Raw genomic sequence first — 15958 nt, 5'->3', positions numbered from 1 at the left:
GGAAATCTCTGAGGGGAGTGTTCTATAGGGTGATGCAGCCTGATTGGCTGGAGTTCAGTTCTATTTAAATAATGTGGATAAGATGCTGAAGTGAATGGGGTATGTGTGACACAGTGCTGCTTTCTAGTTATATCATGGGACTCCTACTTCGACAACGGGGAATGATTTAAGCATGTGAATCTATGAAAGATCCAATACTGGAGAATCTGCAGTTAGATAGAGTATTGTATCAAAATAATGCTTTACACACCAATTATCAAAGTCTATTCAGACACAATTCTTTAAAAGAGAATATAATAATAGTCCATTGTGCTCTTGATCAGGCTCCTCACCCACGCACACAAGTCCCTCCACGACCTGGGCCCCAAGTACCTCAACGACCGCCTGACCTTCTACACGCCCACCCGCCAGCTACGGTCTACTAGCCTCGCCTTCGCCGCCGTACCACGCATCCGAAGAGCCACAGCCGGAGGCAGATCCTTCTCCTACCTGGCGGCCAAGACGTGGAACTCCCTCTCCATCCACCTTCGGCTGACCCAGGACCACCTCGCCTTCAGGAGACAACTCAAGACCTGGCTGTTCGAGCAGTAGCAGACCCCTTCCCCCAAGCGCCTTGAGACCCTTCCGGGTGAGTAGTGCGCTATACAAGTGTTTTGATTGATTGATTGATTGATTGATTGTCTTTCTTTTCTGTTTATTCTCCCTCAGACCTCTTTAGTCTTTCCATTTTGACTTATTTATTTCGTAACCCTTCATTCTTTTTGTTGCTGCCCACCACTCATTATCGCTTGTGTTACCGTACTTTCTTTGCACAGGTTCTCAAACAGTTCTGCTGCCAACCTATCCCTATCCAGATTGTCACTCATTTTAAATGCAATTTTAATATGCTTATAGAGCAGCTCTCCTTGTCTTATAAATTAGTTAAATTCTGGGTGTTTAGGAGATAATAGCGCTCATATTCACATTCATGTAAATATGCACAATAACAATTTTGTTGGGTGCTTATAAGCCAAATGAGAGAAGGGTACAGAAGGGTACACCCTAACTTCTCTATAAAACAACCACACGGTTGAGTACTGTATCAAAATAATGCTATCGGCATGTGCACAGAGTTGTTTTGAAACTATGGGCTCTGGTAACTGTATGAGATATTCACAAAATGTGATTGTAAATAGAGCAATTTATGTTATTTACAGCCCTGAGGAAGCCGGAGGGCTCTGTTATCCCACAGCGAAACGCTTTGGCATAAGGGATTGGAATTGGGAGAATAAACAGAAAACAAAGACCAACAAGAGCCCAATGGACTATTATTATACTCTTTTAAAGAATTGTGTCTGAATAGACTTTGATAAGTGGTGTTTTAAAGCATTATTTTGATACAGTACTCAACCGTGAGGTTGTTTTGTAGAGAAGTTAGGGTGTACCCTTCTCTCATTTGGCTTATAGGCACCCAACAAAATTGTTATTGTGCATATTTACATGAATGTGATTTTTATATGAGCGCTATTATCTCCTATACAACCAAGGATTTAACTAATAAATTAGATAGAGTATCCACCAGAAAGAATGTTACTGAAGGCAAGTGATTTATTCTTCCGATAAGTACTTCCAACCGCAGAATTTTCACCTTTTGAATAGGTACCAAAGCAGGTGTTGGGTCTATGAACTGGCTCAAACCAACAAATCCTGCAGGACCGAGTGAGCAAAATGTCCATATCGACAAACTTGACTGCCCAGACAGTAGTGCTTTGTGAATCCATAGTGACTCCCATGTAGCAGCCTGCTAAATATCCAGAAAAGGCACGCCATATCTCAACGCATAGGTTGTAGCCTTAGCTCTGGTTGACTGGGCCCACAAACCTTCATCTGTGCTGCTTCTTGGCAAATGCATAGCAGATTTTAATGTGGAGCACAATCCATCGATAGTGTGTCCTCTTCCGCACTGCTTTGCCCTTGTTCGCTCCAGCGAATCCCACAAACAGCTGATTGTCCATACGATATTCTCTGGCATGATCGATGTAAAAGCTAAGAGCTCTTTTCGAATCAAACTGATGGCGTCTCTTCTCTTCCACAGAGGGGTAAGGTGGCTGCTATAGCTCAAATGGCCAGTTCCTAGTGTGGGGGAAAGGAGTCAAGGCCCGGTTGGACTTTTTATGCTTGTTCTTCGTCTCACCCAGACTTTAACTATGACGACGAACAGCCATGGGTACGGGAACTCTCGTTTGATTTCTACCAGTCAAAGCCTGGATTCTTTCAGAGTTTAACGACATAGAGCTTCACTTCACAGTACCAAATGTCCTTCGGCTTCATCAAAGCGCAGTCACTACAGGCCTTTGAGTTCTGTTCTGATCCTAGATACCAGAGGCAAATCTGATGGGTGTCTATCATGGACATTTGATTCTAACAATCCCTGCAAGGTGTAAGCCCTGTTGCCTTGCGAGTTGACATTTTCCCTTGCATAATGAACCTCTCACAGAATTTTGAGAAAACAATTTGTGAAGAAACCATGGGTAGCTCCGTTTGATGGTGCAAAAGGAACCAACTGATGCATGTGGCACCTATATGCGGTTCCACATGTCACTTCCAGATCAGAGCAGAGCCACATGACCCCACCTCCTGGCTCGCAGGGGTACTACTTTGAAATGTTTTGGATGCAGTCAGATGCCTGGGGAATATTCAAAAGGTGAGTTCTCTGCTGTCAGAAATATCTATCAGGAGAAAGGGACCTACCTTAACACAAGTTGTGTAAGATTGGTGAGGGAAGACATGAACTATTGGAGCACAGACACTTCGGTACAAAACAAGGACACAAGACGAGTGAGGAAGTTTACAAGACAATTTTGGACCTGATTCCTTCTACATAGCAAGTTCCCCTTTGTATTGAGTATCTGCGGCTGCCCAAGGCCACCGCAGGAGGCCGTTCAAGAGGGCGGCCCTGTAGTACCATCGGGCAGCCCACACCACTCCTTTCCTCTCAAAGGGGCAGGACGCTGACGGTGCAGAAGGGAGGTCCATGGGGGGCAACTGGTTGTTAGAGAGTGGCATTTGGGCACTCCAAGCCCCCCTCGCCCCCGCCTCTCCAGGATTAGGATCGGCCGGTGCACCTCCTGGAGCGGCTTTAGCTAAGTACAGTGAGTGCGAACACCCGCCACCCTCCCCCAGCAGGCACTACAAGGGTGTTGTATACCCTGCAGCCGCCGGAGATGACTATTTTCCATGGGGGGAGGTGGGGGCTAGCGCAGCTCCATTAGAGGTGCGGCTGAGGGCCAAATTGTCCGGCGAACGAACAGGTCGGTGCACTCACTAAAGTCCGAATGAGTTCCGTCCGTATCCCAGAGTAACCTGCATTCCCATGCTCCACTTTCCAGCACATCTTACAGTGTTGGTGTCGGAAATTAAACATAGCTCCGTGAACTCTGACTCTGCTAGGAGGCCGTCAACATTGCGTGTGGCAAAGAGAAGGGTACCACAGCTTAGCCGCTGGCTACCTTGAGCTTTCCTAAAACAGATTAGCAGTTTTGCTGCCACGGGTAGGTGTAGCATAAAACTGGATATTTAGGAACACGTCCGGAGAAAATATGGAGTAACTAGCACGATTCATGTAAAATCTGTATGAATGAGTCCCAGGCGACATCTTGACCCGACTGCTTCCCCCCCCCCCCCCCCCCCCCACACCCCTCCCCTTGTGCATCCTCGGCGTCTTCGGCTGCAAGCTGCTGACCTTCCGGGCAGACTGCGAAGGCCCTGTTGGGGGGGCAAAAGCGAGATCTAAGACGGCGCCCTTTGTGCTAGGGCCTAAGCGACCACAATGCAACCTTCCCCAGGGATGGTAGCGATGACCCGGGCGGGGGTCTCACTGTTCGCTTGGCGCTGGGGGGGGGCACGGTCAGATCGTGACTTGGGGCTCAACCTCGGCGCACATCCCATCTCTAATGATGTACCAGTAATTTTCATAACACACATGTGAGCAGGCAGTCCTTTGGTATGCTGGCTTGGCCGCTTTCCCAAATTCTATGCCTCTCGCCTATAATTGGTGAGGGATGCAGACAACCGGAGTTACAAGGAAATGCAATTTGGATTCAGTGAAGTCTGTTGAGAAGGGAGAAGGCACCTCATTCGCAACAGCCCCTTGGCAGGCGAGTTGCGTCCAAATAGTTTGACTTGTAAGCTAAGTTATCATTGGCCTTGGGGGTGCTTTGTGGAACTGCATATTTGTGATGATAGAGTGAACGGAAGTTTGTAATTGCTTGCCCAAGGAGTCACTCGCCAAGTACGAGATTCCGGCATCCTTACTGAAGGCAACCGGCGGCAAAGCTACCTCTCTGGCTCCCGCCAGCACTATAGGAGTAGTTTTGTTATACATTTTGTAGGAAGTTGAAAGCAGGTCCCATCACAGTGAGGCATTGTGTACCACAGCTGTTGTAGGATGAGTTTGAAAGGGTGATTATTTCACAGTCATATCAGAAGTTGGCTTGTAAGAGTTAAGCCATACCGTTAATCACATCAGCCACGCCCGTGAGGAGGGAAGGCAGTGTAATAATTGCGCATTGCTGCAGCTCAGTGTAATATGGTGACAGTACACGACCATAGATGACTGTCACCATTACAAGATGGGCGATTATGTTTTAAGTGACTCTCTCTTCGCTTTTGGGCTGAGTGGTCGCTCCCCAGTGTCTCTGGCGATATCTGGTATCGTTGTGCTGCGCTTTGACTTAAAACTGCCTCGTATTTAATTGCCTGCAGTCTGCCTTGGTTGCCGCTTCGCTTTGTTTGCCTTTTACATTGCCACTGTAACTTTCACTTTTAATGCGCGATATCCCCCGGCGCTCTGCTTTGCTCACCCCTCCGCTGCCATTTTGTTTGTTGTTGTCGTCCTCTTTAGCCCGCCCCGCCTCCCAGCTGAGCCGCCCTCCCACAGACTACATACAGCGCTCCCATACCTGGAAGCGCTGTGACTCTCTCTTCGCTTTTGGGCTGAGTGGTCGCTCCCCAGTGTCTCTGGCGACATCTGGTATCGTTGTGCTGCGCTTTGACTTAAAACTGCCTCGTATTTAATTGCCTGCAGTCTGCCTTGGTTGCCGCTTCGCTTTGTTTGCCTTTTACATTGCCACTGTAACTTTCACTTTTAATGCGCGATATCCCCCGGCGCTCTGCTTTGCTCACCCCTCCGCTGCCAATTTGTTTGTTGTTGTCGTCCTCTTTAGCCCGCCCCGCCTCCCAGCTGAGCCGCCCTCGCCCCTCCCCCTCCACTATCCATATATGACAGATGCTCTTTCGCGCAGCGTTCACGCGCAGCGATCGCGCCCCAGTCGCGCCGAAGGTGCGCCAAAGGTAAGCCCGTCTACGCCCGTCCGCGCCTGGACCGCGCCCAGCGCCAGACCCCCTGGTCCCCGTATTACCCTCCCTCCCCACATTACCTACGATGCCACCACCCTCCTAGCCCTTAACCCCGGCCGTTCCCCCAACTGCGTCCAAGCCGCTCCTGGACACACCCACGGTCCCTTCTCATGCAACTCCTGCAAGTATGACGGCACCAAGACCAACCCCTCATCCACTAATACCAAACAGAGATCCGACACCAACCACCTTAAATGCATCCTGCTCAACACCCGCTCGGTCCACAGACACGCCATCGACCTTTGGAATCTACTAGACACCATCTCTCCGGACGTCGCCTTCCTAACAGAAACATGGATGAACGCCACCTCAGCCCCAGACATCACCATTGCCATCCCGGAAGACTATAAGATCATACGCAAGGACCGTACCGGCCACACAGGAGGAGGTATCGCTATCGTCCATAAGAAATCCTTCCGCATCTCAACCAGCTCAGACGTCAATCTCGCCAACTCTGAACACCTTCACTTCCAGATCCACATCGACCCCAAAACCACACTCAGAGGCACCCTCCTTTACAGGCCACCAGGACCCCGCGCACAGTTTAGTGAAGACATCACGGACTTCATCACTCCACACGCGCTCCCCTCCAAGGATTACATCCTTTTAGGAGACCTCAACTTTCACCTTGAAAAGAACAACGACCGCAACACCACCACCCTTTTGGACAACCTCGCCAACCTCGGACTTAAACAACTTGTCACCACCTCCACCCACATCGCAGGTCACACACTCGACCCTATCTTCACCTCCAGCAAACATGTCTCCTTCAGCCACACCACAGATCTCCTTTGGACTGACCACAGCTGCGTTCACTTCACCTACAACAAGCCCACTTCTAACAACCACCCCCAACCCACTCTGCAAAGAAACTGGAACAAAATCACCATCGACCAGATCTCCTCATCGCTTCTTCTAAACCCCCCAGCCCACTCTTCAAACCCAGACCAAGCAGCCACCAACCTCACCCAATGGTTATCCAACAGCGCCAACATCTTAGCACCACTGAAAAAACGACAAATCAAACTAGGCAGCAAGAAGGCCTCCTGGTTCAACGATGATCTTAAGAAATCCAAGAAACTCTGCCGCTCCCTTGAGAAGGCCTGGAAAAAAGACCCAACCACCAGCACCAAGGACGCCTTCAAAAACGCCACCCGCATACACCACCAACTGATCCGGATCGCCAAAAAAGCCGCTTTCAAGGACCGACTAGATAACAACGCCCACAACAGCAAGGAATTATTCAACATCGTCAAGGAATTTACCAACCCCTCGGCCAACTCCAACGACATCACCCCCTCTCAAGCCCTCTGCGACTCCCTAGCCTCATTCTTCCACAACAAAATTGCAGACATCCACAACAGCTTCGACAACCGACCCGAAGACCAACCCTCCCAACCCCCTTCAGGACCCCCACCCCCCCTGAACATCCTCAACGACTGGAAGCCTATCTCCACCGAGGACACCATCCGTCTGATGAACTCTATCCACTCAGGATCCCCCACAGACCCATGCCCTCACCACATCTTTAACAAAGCAGACTCCATTATAGCACCGCACCTCCGAGACGTCATCAACTGCTCCCTCAACTCCGCAACCTTCCCGGAAAGCTGGAAACATGCCGAACTCAGCGCCCTCCTGAAGAAACCCACAGCTGACCCCACCGAACTCAAAAACTACCGCCCTATCTCACTCCTTCCATTCCCTGCCAAAGTCATCGAGAAAGCTGTCAACAATCAACTCGCCGCCTTCCTCGAAACCAACAAATCCCTCGACTCCTCACAGTCCGGCTTCCGAGCCAAACACAGCACTGAAACCCCACTCATCGCTGCAACTGACGACATTCGATCTCTACTGGACAACGGAGACACAGTCGCCCTCATCCTCCTCGACCTCTCCGCAGCCTTCGACACAGTCTGTCATAGCACCCTTCTACAGCGCCTCAGAAACGTCGGAATCCAAGGAAAAGCACTGGAATGGATCACTTCGTTCCTCACCGGAAGAACCCAGAGAGTCCGCCTCCCACGATTCAAGTCAGAGGCCACTGAAGTCATTTGTGGCGTACCACAAGGATCTTCTCTCAGCCCCACCCTCTTCAACGTATACATGAGCCCCCTTGCGACCATCGCTCGCCAACACAACCTCAACATCATCTCCTACGCTGACGACACTCAACTGATCCTCTCACTCACCAAAGACCCTAACACCGCCAAAACCAACCTACACGAAGGAATGAAAGAAGTAGCCGAGTGGATGAAGCACAGCCGGCTGAAACTGAACTCCGACAAAACAGAAGTCCTCATCTTAGGCACCTCCCCCTCCGCCTGGGATGACTCTTGGTGGCCAGAGGCCCTTGGAAAGGCACCCATCCCGACAGACCACGCACGGAACCTGGGTATCATCCTGGACTCCTCACTATCGATGACCAGACAAGTCAACGCCGTTTCATCATCTTGTTTCAACATTCTTCGCATGCTCAAAAAAACATTTCTCTGGATCCCCACCGAAACTCGTAAAACGGTCACCCACGCACTGGTTACTAGCCGACTGGACTACGGAAACACCCTCTACGCCGGCACCACCGCAAAACTCCAGAAAAAACTCCAACGCATCCAGAACGCCTCTGCCAGGCTCATACTAGACATCCCGCGTAAAGAACACATCTCTGGTCATCTGAAAACCCTCCACTGGCTCCCCGTAAATAAGAGGATTACTTTCCGCCTCCTAACCCACGCACACAAAGCACTTTACGAACTTGGACCTGAATGCCTCAACACACGACTGTCCTTCTACACCCCCTCCCGTCAGCTACGATCCTCCAACCAAGCTCTTGCCACTGTACCTCGCATCACCAAAACCACCATGGGAGGCAGATCCTTCTCCTACCTGGCAGCTAAAACTTGGAACTCCCTTCCCACTCACCTTCGCCTTACTCAGAACCACCTAGCATTCAGAAAGCAACTTAAAACTTGGATATTCGACAAGAAATTTCCCACCCCTCCGCAAGCGCCTTGAGACCCTATGGGTATGTAGCGCGCTATACAAATCTCTTTGACTTGACTTGACTTGACTAAGTACCTTTTGTCCTAGAAGAGTCTTATTTAAAGTTAGTAAAGGTGAAACCGTTGTAAATTACTGACTTGGTTTGTCCTCCGCAAATACCTCTGCATTGCCAACCGAAGGATGTTACAAAAGACAGAGGTTTATGGCGCGACCGGTGCCAAACGGGGTAATGACAGGGCAGTGTCTTCTCTACCACCCTTGGTTCGCCCTAGTGTCCAGTCTAAGGTTTGTGAAGTAAGTACAGGGGGATACCACATGACCGGTGAGAGAACGCATACCTGGCGTGAGTGGCTTTGGGAAAGTTAAAGAAAGGGGTCACCCAGCAAGCACAGGTGTGATATTTTTCAATGTTTAAATCGTCCGCATTTCTCTGCAAGTATTGCTACTTTTGGTTTTATGGGTAATAGGTTGTACTTCAGGTGCCTAAGCGACGGTTCCCCTCAGAAGCACAGCGCTGACTTCACCAGGTATATTTGTCTCTGCGCAGTACAGCTGTGGTGCCCTAGTTAGGCACAGTGTTGGGTCACACCCTGGTGGCCACTAAATTGACTATGGTAGTAGAACGTGGGACACCGGAGTGCATCAGAGGTTTAATCCTATCTAGTGCATGGTTGCCTCAGAGGCAGACTCAGTTGGTGGCATTTTGTGGTCTGGCTAGGAGGCGCTTCTAGTACCACAGCAGACACATGTAGATAAAGAGTAACAGGCCCCCTTTTTGTTGTCAGGGGGCAAGGGAGTCCACCATCTTGTGGAGGCGTTTTTGTGCTTGTGGCCAGGCAGCGGTGGTTTGGCAGGACAGCCAGTACAGTATCTACATTTCTTTTGAGAGAGGATGGGGGCACTGGAAACCGGTGGGCAATAGGGCGACTTGGGAACTGCGAAACCAGGTTCGGTCCCGGTGTTGGCCCTGCACCGAGTGGCTCGGGGAAGAGCAGTTAGTTCGCCAGGCCAGTTGATGCCTATAATTGGGTGCATTACTGGCATCGTTTACAAAGAAAAACGATTCGTTTAGACTGTGCTGGCTTGAAGAAAGTGAAAGACATATGTGATGTTTGTAATCCAACTAAGCTGGGATTTAGTGTCACCACACTGCACTAGCTGTTGCGTCATTGGGCTCCTAACCTGTGCAATACACAGGGATATTCAGAGAGCTCCTTTGCAGCTCGTAGGACAACACTCGGAGTGCAGCAGACTGGGCACCCCTAAGCCACTTCTTAGAATGATGTTTAGCACCAGATTTGTTTACACCCAAAAGGGCCAAAAGCCCACCCTTTACTAAGGAACTTCCTTCCAGAGCAAGAACTTTACAAAAGGTGCTCCATTTCTTTTCATAGAATCACAAGCCAGGAATCAATAGACTCTTTCGGAGGCTACCGTTTCCCAGTGTCTGACACGAGATGATAACCTAGCCAAAACGATTTGGACTTAATAACATGCAGTGATACTCTGGGGTGATCAGTGCTCACAATCCTGCTAAGATAGTGCTGGTCGAACCGGATGCATCTGAGTGCTTCACATGAGTAGCAGACCATAGTTGCAGGTCACATCATTACAAAGGACACAGTATCAGAGCACAGCGACATATCTACACATTCGGTCGAGACAAACAATAAGGACATATGATAAAGGGAAAGAATAGCCATGGCAAGCGATTCAGGAATACATACATACACCGGCGTACCAGATTGACACCATTCAGATGCTACGGTAGTTTAGCTCCAAAATGTCTGGCCGAGGCGCTAAGCTTGGGCAAGTGGCTTCAGTTATGATAGAAGCATCTGCCACTTTAGCCTTCGTAGCATGGCGACTGTGGGAGTTAACACCATCAAAGTGCGCTGTACTTAAAAGGTTGGGGGAATCACTGGGTTAGAGCGCAAGGGGCAAAGGTTTAGTAAGGAACACCAGGCATTCCCAGTATTCCAGAATGGACAGGTAGCTGTCATTCTGTCCCCCCCCCCCTTCGTTCCCACTGACTTGTCTGCTCCCTGGTACACATTAGCAGAAGTTGGGGGGGACCCAGACCTCACCCAGGGTTGCTTGGCATAGCTTCGAGGGACAGGCCCAAACATGCCACAATTACTGAAGGAGTAGGGTTTTTCATTGTCTGAGCAGAGTTACAGGCCAAAGACCAATGAATGGCGGCATGGCCCCTGGGTTTCACGGGCGGTTTGATTGTTGTCAAGTTTCTCGAAGTTTCCGCAAGCTTGCGCAGGCAGTTAGGGCCGTCGAGTTCGGGGCAGGTTAGCATCCCTCCTTACATTTAGCATTCCAACAGCATAGTAGTTCATAGAACATGGGAAACACTTTCCCAAATCTGCCACCAGAATACAAGGTTGTCAGGGCCAACCTGTATGTTGGGTCCCTTGTGCAGGTGTAGACTCAAGTCAGTGCCGGGTCAGTTTGAGCCAGGGTATTATTGTTCATTCTGCATTCAAAATATTCTGGAAAGGGCAGGTGCTTGCACTGAATGTTCCCGTCTGGTTCCCACAGACTTGTCTGCCCCCTGGGTGATCCTTCCAGGGGTCACAGCCTGAGACTTGAAGGGGCATCTCCTGCTCCGGTGTCCAAAATACGTTGTTAGTCCAAGCGGGGGTAGGTGCACCACGAGGGGCCTGATCACTCCTTGGATTTTCCCTAGGTTATGGGGAAGTAACTAGGTGGGAGCATTAAGTCTACAGTCCTTAGGAAGCATCCAGCTTCCCTCCTACCCAAGTAAGGACTTTTAGTGAGGGATAAGTATTAGGGTGTGGGTGAAGGACACCGGCTCTTCAGCAACACCGTGCCCCGGGGGCACGCATGCTGTACAAACAGAGCTTTTACCACAAAGGTACCAAGTAGCAACAACTAGTAATTAGGTGCAAGAGGTGTCTCTGGCCTCAAAGCTGTGTGAGGCCACTATCAGCAGAAGTACGCCCAGGTGAGATTCGGATGCTTCATTAGGTCCCCATGACCAATGTATTTTATGGATGTGTGCTTGTAGGATGTTGCTTGGGGCCAACCAAGTGGAGGATCATGTCCGAAGTCCTTGGGTCCATTCAGCATTCCTTCAATCCAAGTAGGACAGTTAGTGATACACAGTATCAGCGAGGGGGTAACGTATACCATCCATTCAGCAACAGCAAGCCCAGAGGGGGAACTCACGCTTCACAAAAACCCAGAGCTGCCACCGGGAAAGTGCCAAGTGGCAACAACCAGTAAATAGGTTTAGGATGTGTCTCCATGGTTTCAGCTGTGTGAGGCCAGTCTCGATTGGTGGTATGCCCAGGTGGAAATTGGGTGTTTTTCAAGGTTCCCATGAGCACCGCGGTTATGGGAGCACATCAAGCTGACTGCAGGTCACCCTGTGCTGCCGTCCCAGGAAACGGGGAATGAAGGTGCCGAGCACGGAAGACTTTGTAGTAGAGACGCTGGCTCGTTCAGTGTGTAGACTAATCAGCTGGGCAGGTTATTTTCCACCTCTGGAGCTGCTCAGTGTGGGCAGGTGAAGGCCCCATACCCCGACTTGTGAACATGCTAGGGCGGCGGGTTGATTAGGACTTAGTCACTCCTTAATGTTAGGCACCATCTGACTGGCACTGGGCACTGTATAATTCAGACATGCCGTGAGCCGGTATGCCTAGGGGCATTCACCAGTGAGGGAGCTGAGCTGGTGATCCCCATAGGACTAAGTGATGCCGGGCAAGGGCAGGAGGCCCCCCCCCTTGCTCTTGTCACATACTTATAGTGCTGGACATTCAAGTGCGGCATGATTTAGGAAGCACAAGGACAGTGCAAATGCTAAAGTATAACCCTTCTCGCCCCTTCAGCCTATAGTAAGCAGGCGTGTGGGAGCGGCCAGCTAACAAGGGGGCTGCTGTCCATTAGAGTGTGGCACAGGAGTGAAGGACACACGGTGCTAGCGGACGGTAGCTAAGTGAGATCAGCAAATTCATGGGGCCATTTGTGCCTTAGTGCCTGCATCCGCCCCGCCCAGAGTGTCATGGGGCAGAGTCAGATGAAGCAGTGGAACTTCCCCATAGCTGGCGGTCCAAAGTCAAGGGTGACTGGGTATAGATTGGGTCTCCCGCCCAATCTTGGCAGGGGGCCTGTTTACGAGAAATTGCAGGGAGAAAGGAGGTGTTGTGGTGGGGGGCCCTGTCAGCGACGGTGGCCGCCGCCAGAGCTGTGGCGGAGTTACAGGGCGATCTGGAAGCAATTGGGTACAGAAGAGTACCTCTGCACGGCACATAGGGGTGCAAGAGCCCAGGAGCCTCATGAGAGGTTTCTGGAAACCGTGTCGGCGCCCCGTTTGTTCTTCGGACGGTTGTGGGCCTGAACAACCAGGGGCTTGCCTTGCTACGCTCCACCCTTAAAGGGGCGTGAGTAATAAGTGTCACGTGATCCGGGAGGAGGATCACCAGAAGGGGCAGCACATATGGGGTTCGCCCCAGTGCTGCTTGGCTCATCAGGCGGGCAGGTGGCGAGTATGCTGCCTGCCCTTGGATCGCCCGTAAGATAACCCACCGTATTACATAACGTTGTATGTAATAAACCTGCAGCAGTTTTGTCCCAACAACAATTTGTGTGGTGTGTATTTATTTGCATGCATGCTAGGTGGTTGGGGGTGGGGAGCGTCGCCATGATGGTACTACTGCTTGTGTCTAACACCTGACTGGAATTCGCTAAGGAGTTCGTATTCAAGTTGCCATAAAATTGTGAAGTCACGCCAATTCAAGAATCGTTGAGAGAGAATATAAGCTTGAATTGGGATTGTAGCTTGCCAGAACATTTGGATCAGTGGTTAGTAAGCAATGACTTACCTTTCAAATAAAAAAAACATTCTTAAGACCTATCCAGAATGTTCGAGAGGCACTCACAGTGTTTGCAGTATAAAGCTTAAAGTGTGACTAGGAAGGTTTTAATAATTAAACAGACTATGTTTCTGTTTTTAGAACCACTAAATTTCAATTGAATTGGTTCTAGAAACAGGAAGCATAGTCTGAGCTTAGCAATTTCGAAAACAAAGGCAGCCCGGCATCTACAATCCTGCTGCATGCGCAAAAAGTCCTGTCCATGACACTATTACATAAAATAGAGCAATGCACATAGCTTGGTTGTTTACTCACTGAGATCACAGTTTCAGATGTGACAGATAAGGTGCTAAACTCATGACTCTGCCACTCACTTTTCAATGGCGGCATCCTTTTCTGCCAGGGTGTCCGAGTGTGTCCACTGCATCCTGCGCTGCTCCATCTCAAGGGTCTCTTTGGCTACCTGTAGCTCCCTGATCTGGGTCTCCAGCGCCTGCTCTTGCGCTCTGTGCGCTTCTTTCATAGCCTTTAGCGCTGCATCCCTCTCACGGGCAAATCTGTCCAGTTGTTCATGCCTGGGAATATCAAGCAAAAACACACATGTGATGGCTAATAGAAAGAAACAGAAACACCCCGTTACTAGTGATAATCAACTTTCTATCCATTTAGAGCTGAGAAATTAATTGAGAAGAAAAGAAACTTCACTTCAGTTCATGGCCTAAAACATCATCAAACTACACCACGTTGGTGCAAATGCTGAGTGTTTAAGTCCTTGACAAATCGCCTCTCATTTCCCATTCCGGAGGGGTGGGGACGGGAGTGGGGAGGAGGGGGTGGGGTTGGTACAATTCTTAATCAGGAGCCAGTTACGCAAAACCAATTACCGCACCGCCCTGTATCAGTAATTACTGGGTGCGCAAGTTGTCCCTGTGATGTGTGCTGGGCGCGAGGAGGCCTGGGTGGAGCAGGTTAGGTCGGTTAGCAGAGTAGCGAGGAGAGGTGGTTTGGGGTAAAGATGTGCTGAAATCCTGAGGGAAGTTGAGGTATGGCACTGCACTGGGTGGCGCTGTAATAGGGCGGTGACTGCAAACTTCACAAGGGGGAAGTGTGGGGTAGGTCGCTGGGCGAGACTGTGTTAGGTCCTGGAGCACACTGTAATGGGATATTAGGCAAGGTTGCCAAGGGAAGAGGCACTGTGGCATTCACTGTGACATTTTGTTGCGGTGCGTGGTGAGGATGCTTTGGTGAATAAGCAAAGATATGTTGGCGTCAACCCATCTGTGTTCTGGTCCCCGGTGAGGTAGCGTAGGACACCCTTCAGCAAAGACGTAAAAGGTACTTGTGTGCAGTCCTAATTAATTCGCAGTCATTGATATCTTCATTAAAATGATAAACACTAGACTATGTTGACCTAAGTGTGTGATACTGGAACAAGTTTTTATAGAAAGTTATATTTCTTTCCTATAACATGTTTCATGCCTATCTAAAACAACAATTTCTAAATAAAATTAGTATTCAAAACGAGCTTTAAAAAGCTGTCATATTTGTATCCCGTTTTAGTTCCTTTTTTTTAAATAAACACCAAAGCAATAAAAAGAGGTCGAAGTGAGCTTTGAGGTCGAAGAAGGGGCTTATACCAACTTGGGCGTGTCACTCTCCTCAAAGGCCCACAAGGCACTGCAGTGACAACAAGCCTCGCTTTCCAAGTCCAAGTTTAAATACTTTATTCGACAACTTTGTCATAAAAGCATATATCCCTAAGCTAAACAGAATAAATACTACGCTAAACTTTTAAGAACAAATTAAGATACATATTAAATTTTATACTTTGTTGGCGAATAACTCAGTAAAATTATACATTTATAAAATCAAGTCACACCACAAGATCTTAGGGGGATACATTTTGTCATTGTAGATAATTAATTACAGTTTTAAAGTGCACGTGCGTATTATCCAAGCCCATCCCATATATTTGGCTACAGCGATTGCAAGATTGGGGGCACAATTTGATTTTAAAATCCTTAGCGCCTCTATGTGTTTCCTTGTCCCCAAATTCCTGCAAGCCGGCTTTAACCATCTACTTCTTGGGGCAGCATATAATGGGCAAACAAACAGAAAATGTGGGATGTCCTCTACATGTGCTTTACAATAAAAGCAAGTATTTACATTACCGGAAGACCATTTGGCCGTAAAAGCATTAAGGGGTAAAGAGCCAATTCTAAACTGAAAATACAGTTTCCTGTCTAGTGGCTTAGCAATCAAATCCCAGTACTGTTCAAATTTTGGAGTAGTTTTGAATTCCAGGAACTGGGATGTCAACACAGATGGTTGATTGGAAATCAATACAGTATTATTTATCATGTCCCAATACATTTTTTTCAATAAAATCTTAGATGGAAAAACATGTGGGTCTACTGCAGTCCACAGATGCTCAAGGTGCAATTTTTGAAGTAATTTCCTTACTTCTTTGAGCCACGGTACTTTATGAAACCTGTCAGAATTAACAACATCCATGAGGGCAGCTGCGTAGTGGCTCAGTTCGGGAGTAGTTTTTACATGCCTCCAATAAAGGAGGGGACGCAGTCTCACCGTATCCTCGATCTTTTTCCTCCCGAGATCATATTGAAGCGGGGTCGAGGGGGTGCTCTGGGGGACACCAATTATTCGGCGAAGAAATTTATTTTCTGCAACAACTAATGGATTCAAAT

The 15958-nt window shown here is 49.1% G+C and overlaps 1 protein-coding gene across 1 annotated transcript in view; it reads right to left on the bottom strand.

The window, feature by feature from the left end:
- CCDC57 (coiled-coil domain containing 57) overlaps positions 1-15958 on the bottom strand; it is an 821470-nt gene that overhangs the window by 533093 nt on the left and 272419 nt on the right. The window contains exon 7 of the mRNA XM_078653761.1: positions 13625-13825. Within this exon, the coding sequence (XP_078509887.1) occupies positions 13625-13825 (201 nt within the window). The remainder of the gene's footprint in view (positions 1-13624; positions 13826-15958) is intronic.

The sequence above is a fragment of the Lissotriton helveticus genome, chromosome 7 (genome assembly GCF_964261635.1).
Source record: "Lissotriton helveticus chromosome 7, aLisHel1.1, whole genome shotgun sequence".
In the NCBI taxonomy this organism is placed as follows: domain Eukaryota; kingdom Metazoa; phylum Chordata; class Amphibia; order Caudata; family Salamandridae; genus Lissotriton; species Lissotriton helveticus.
The sequence above is the reverse complement of the archived record's forward strand: the minus strand, read 5'-3'. Positions and strand labels throughout refer to the sequence as shown.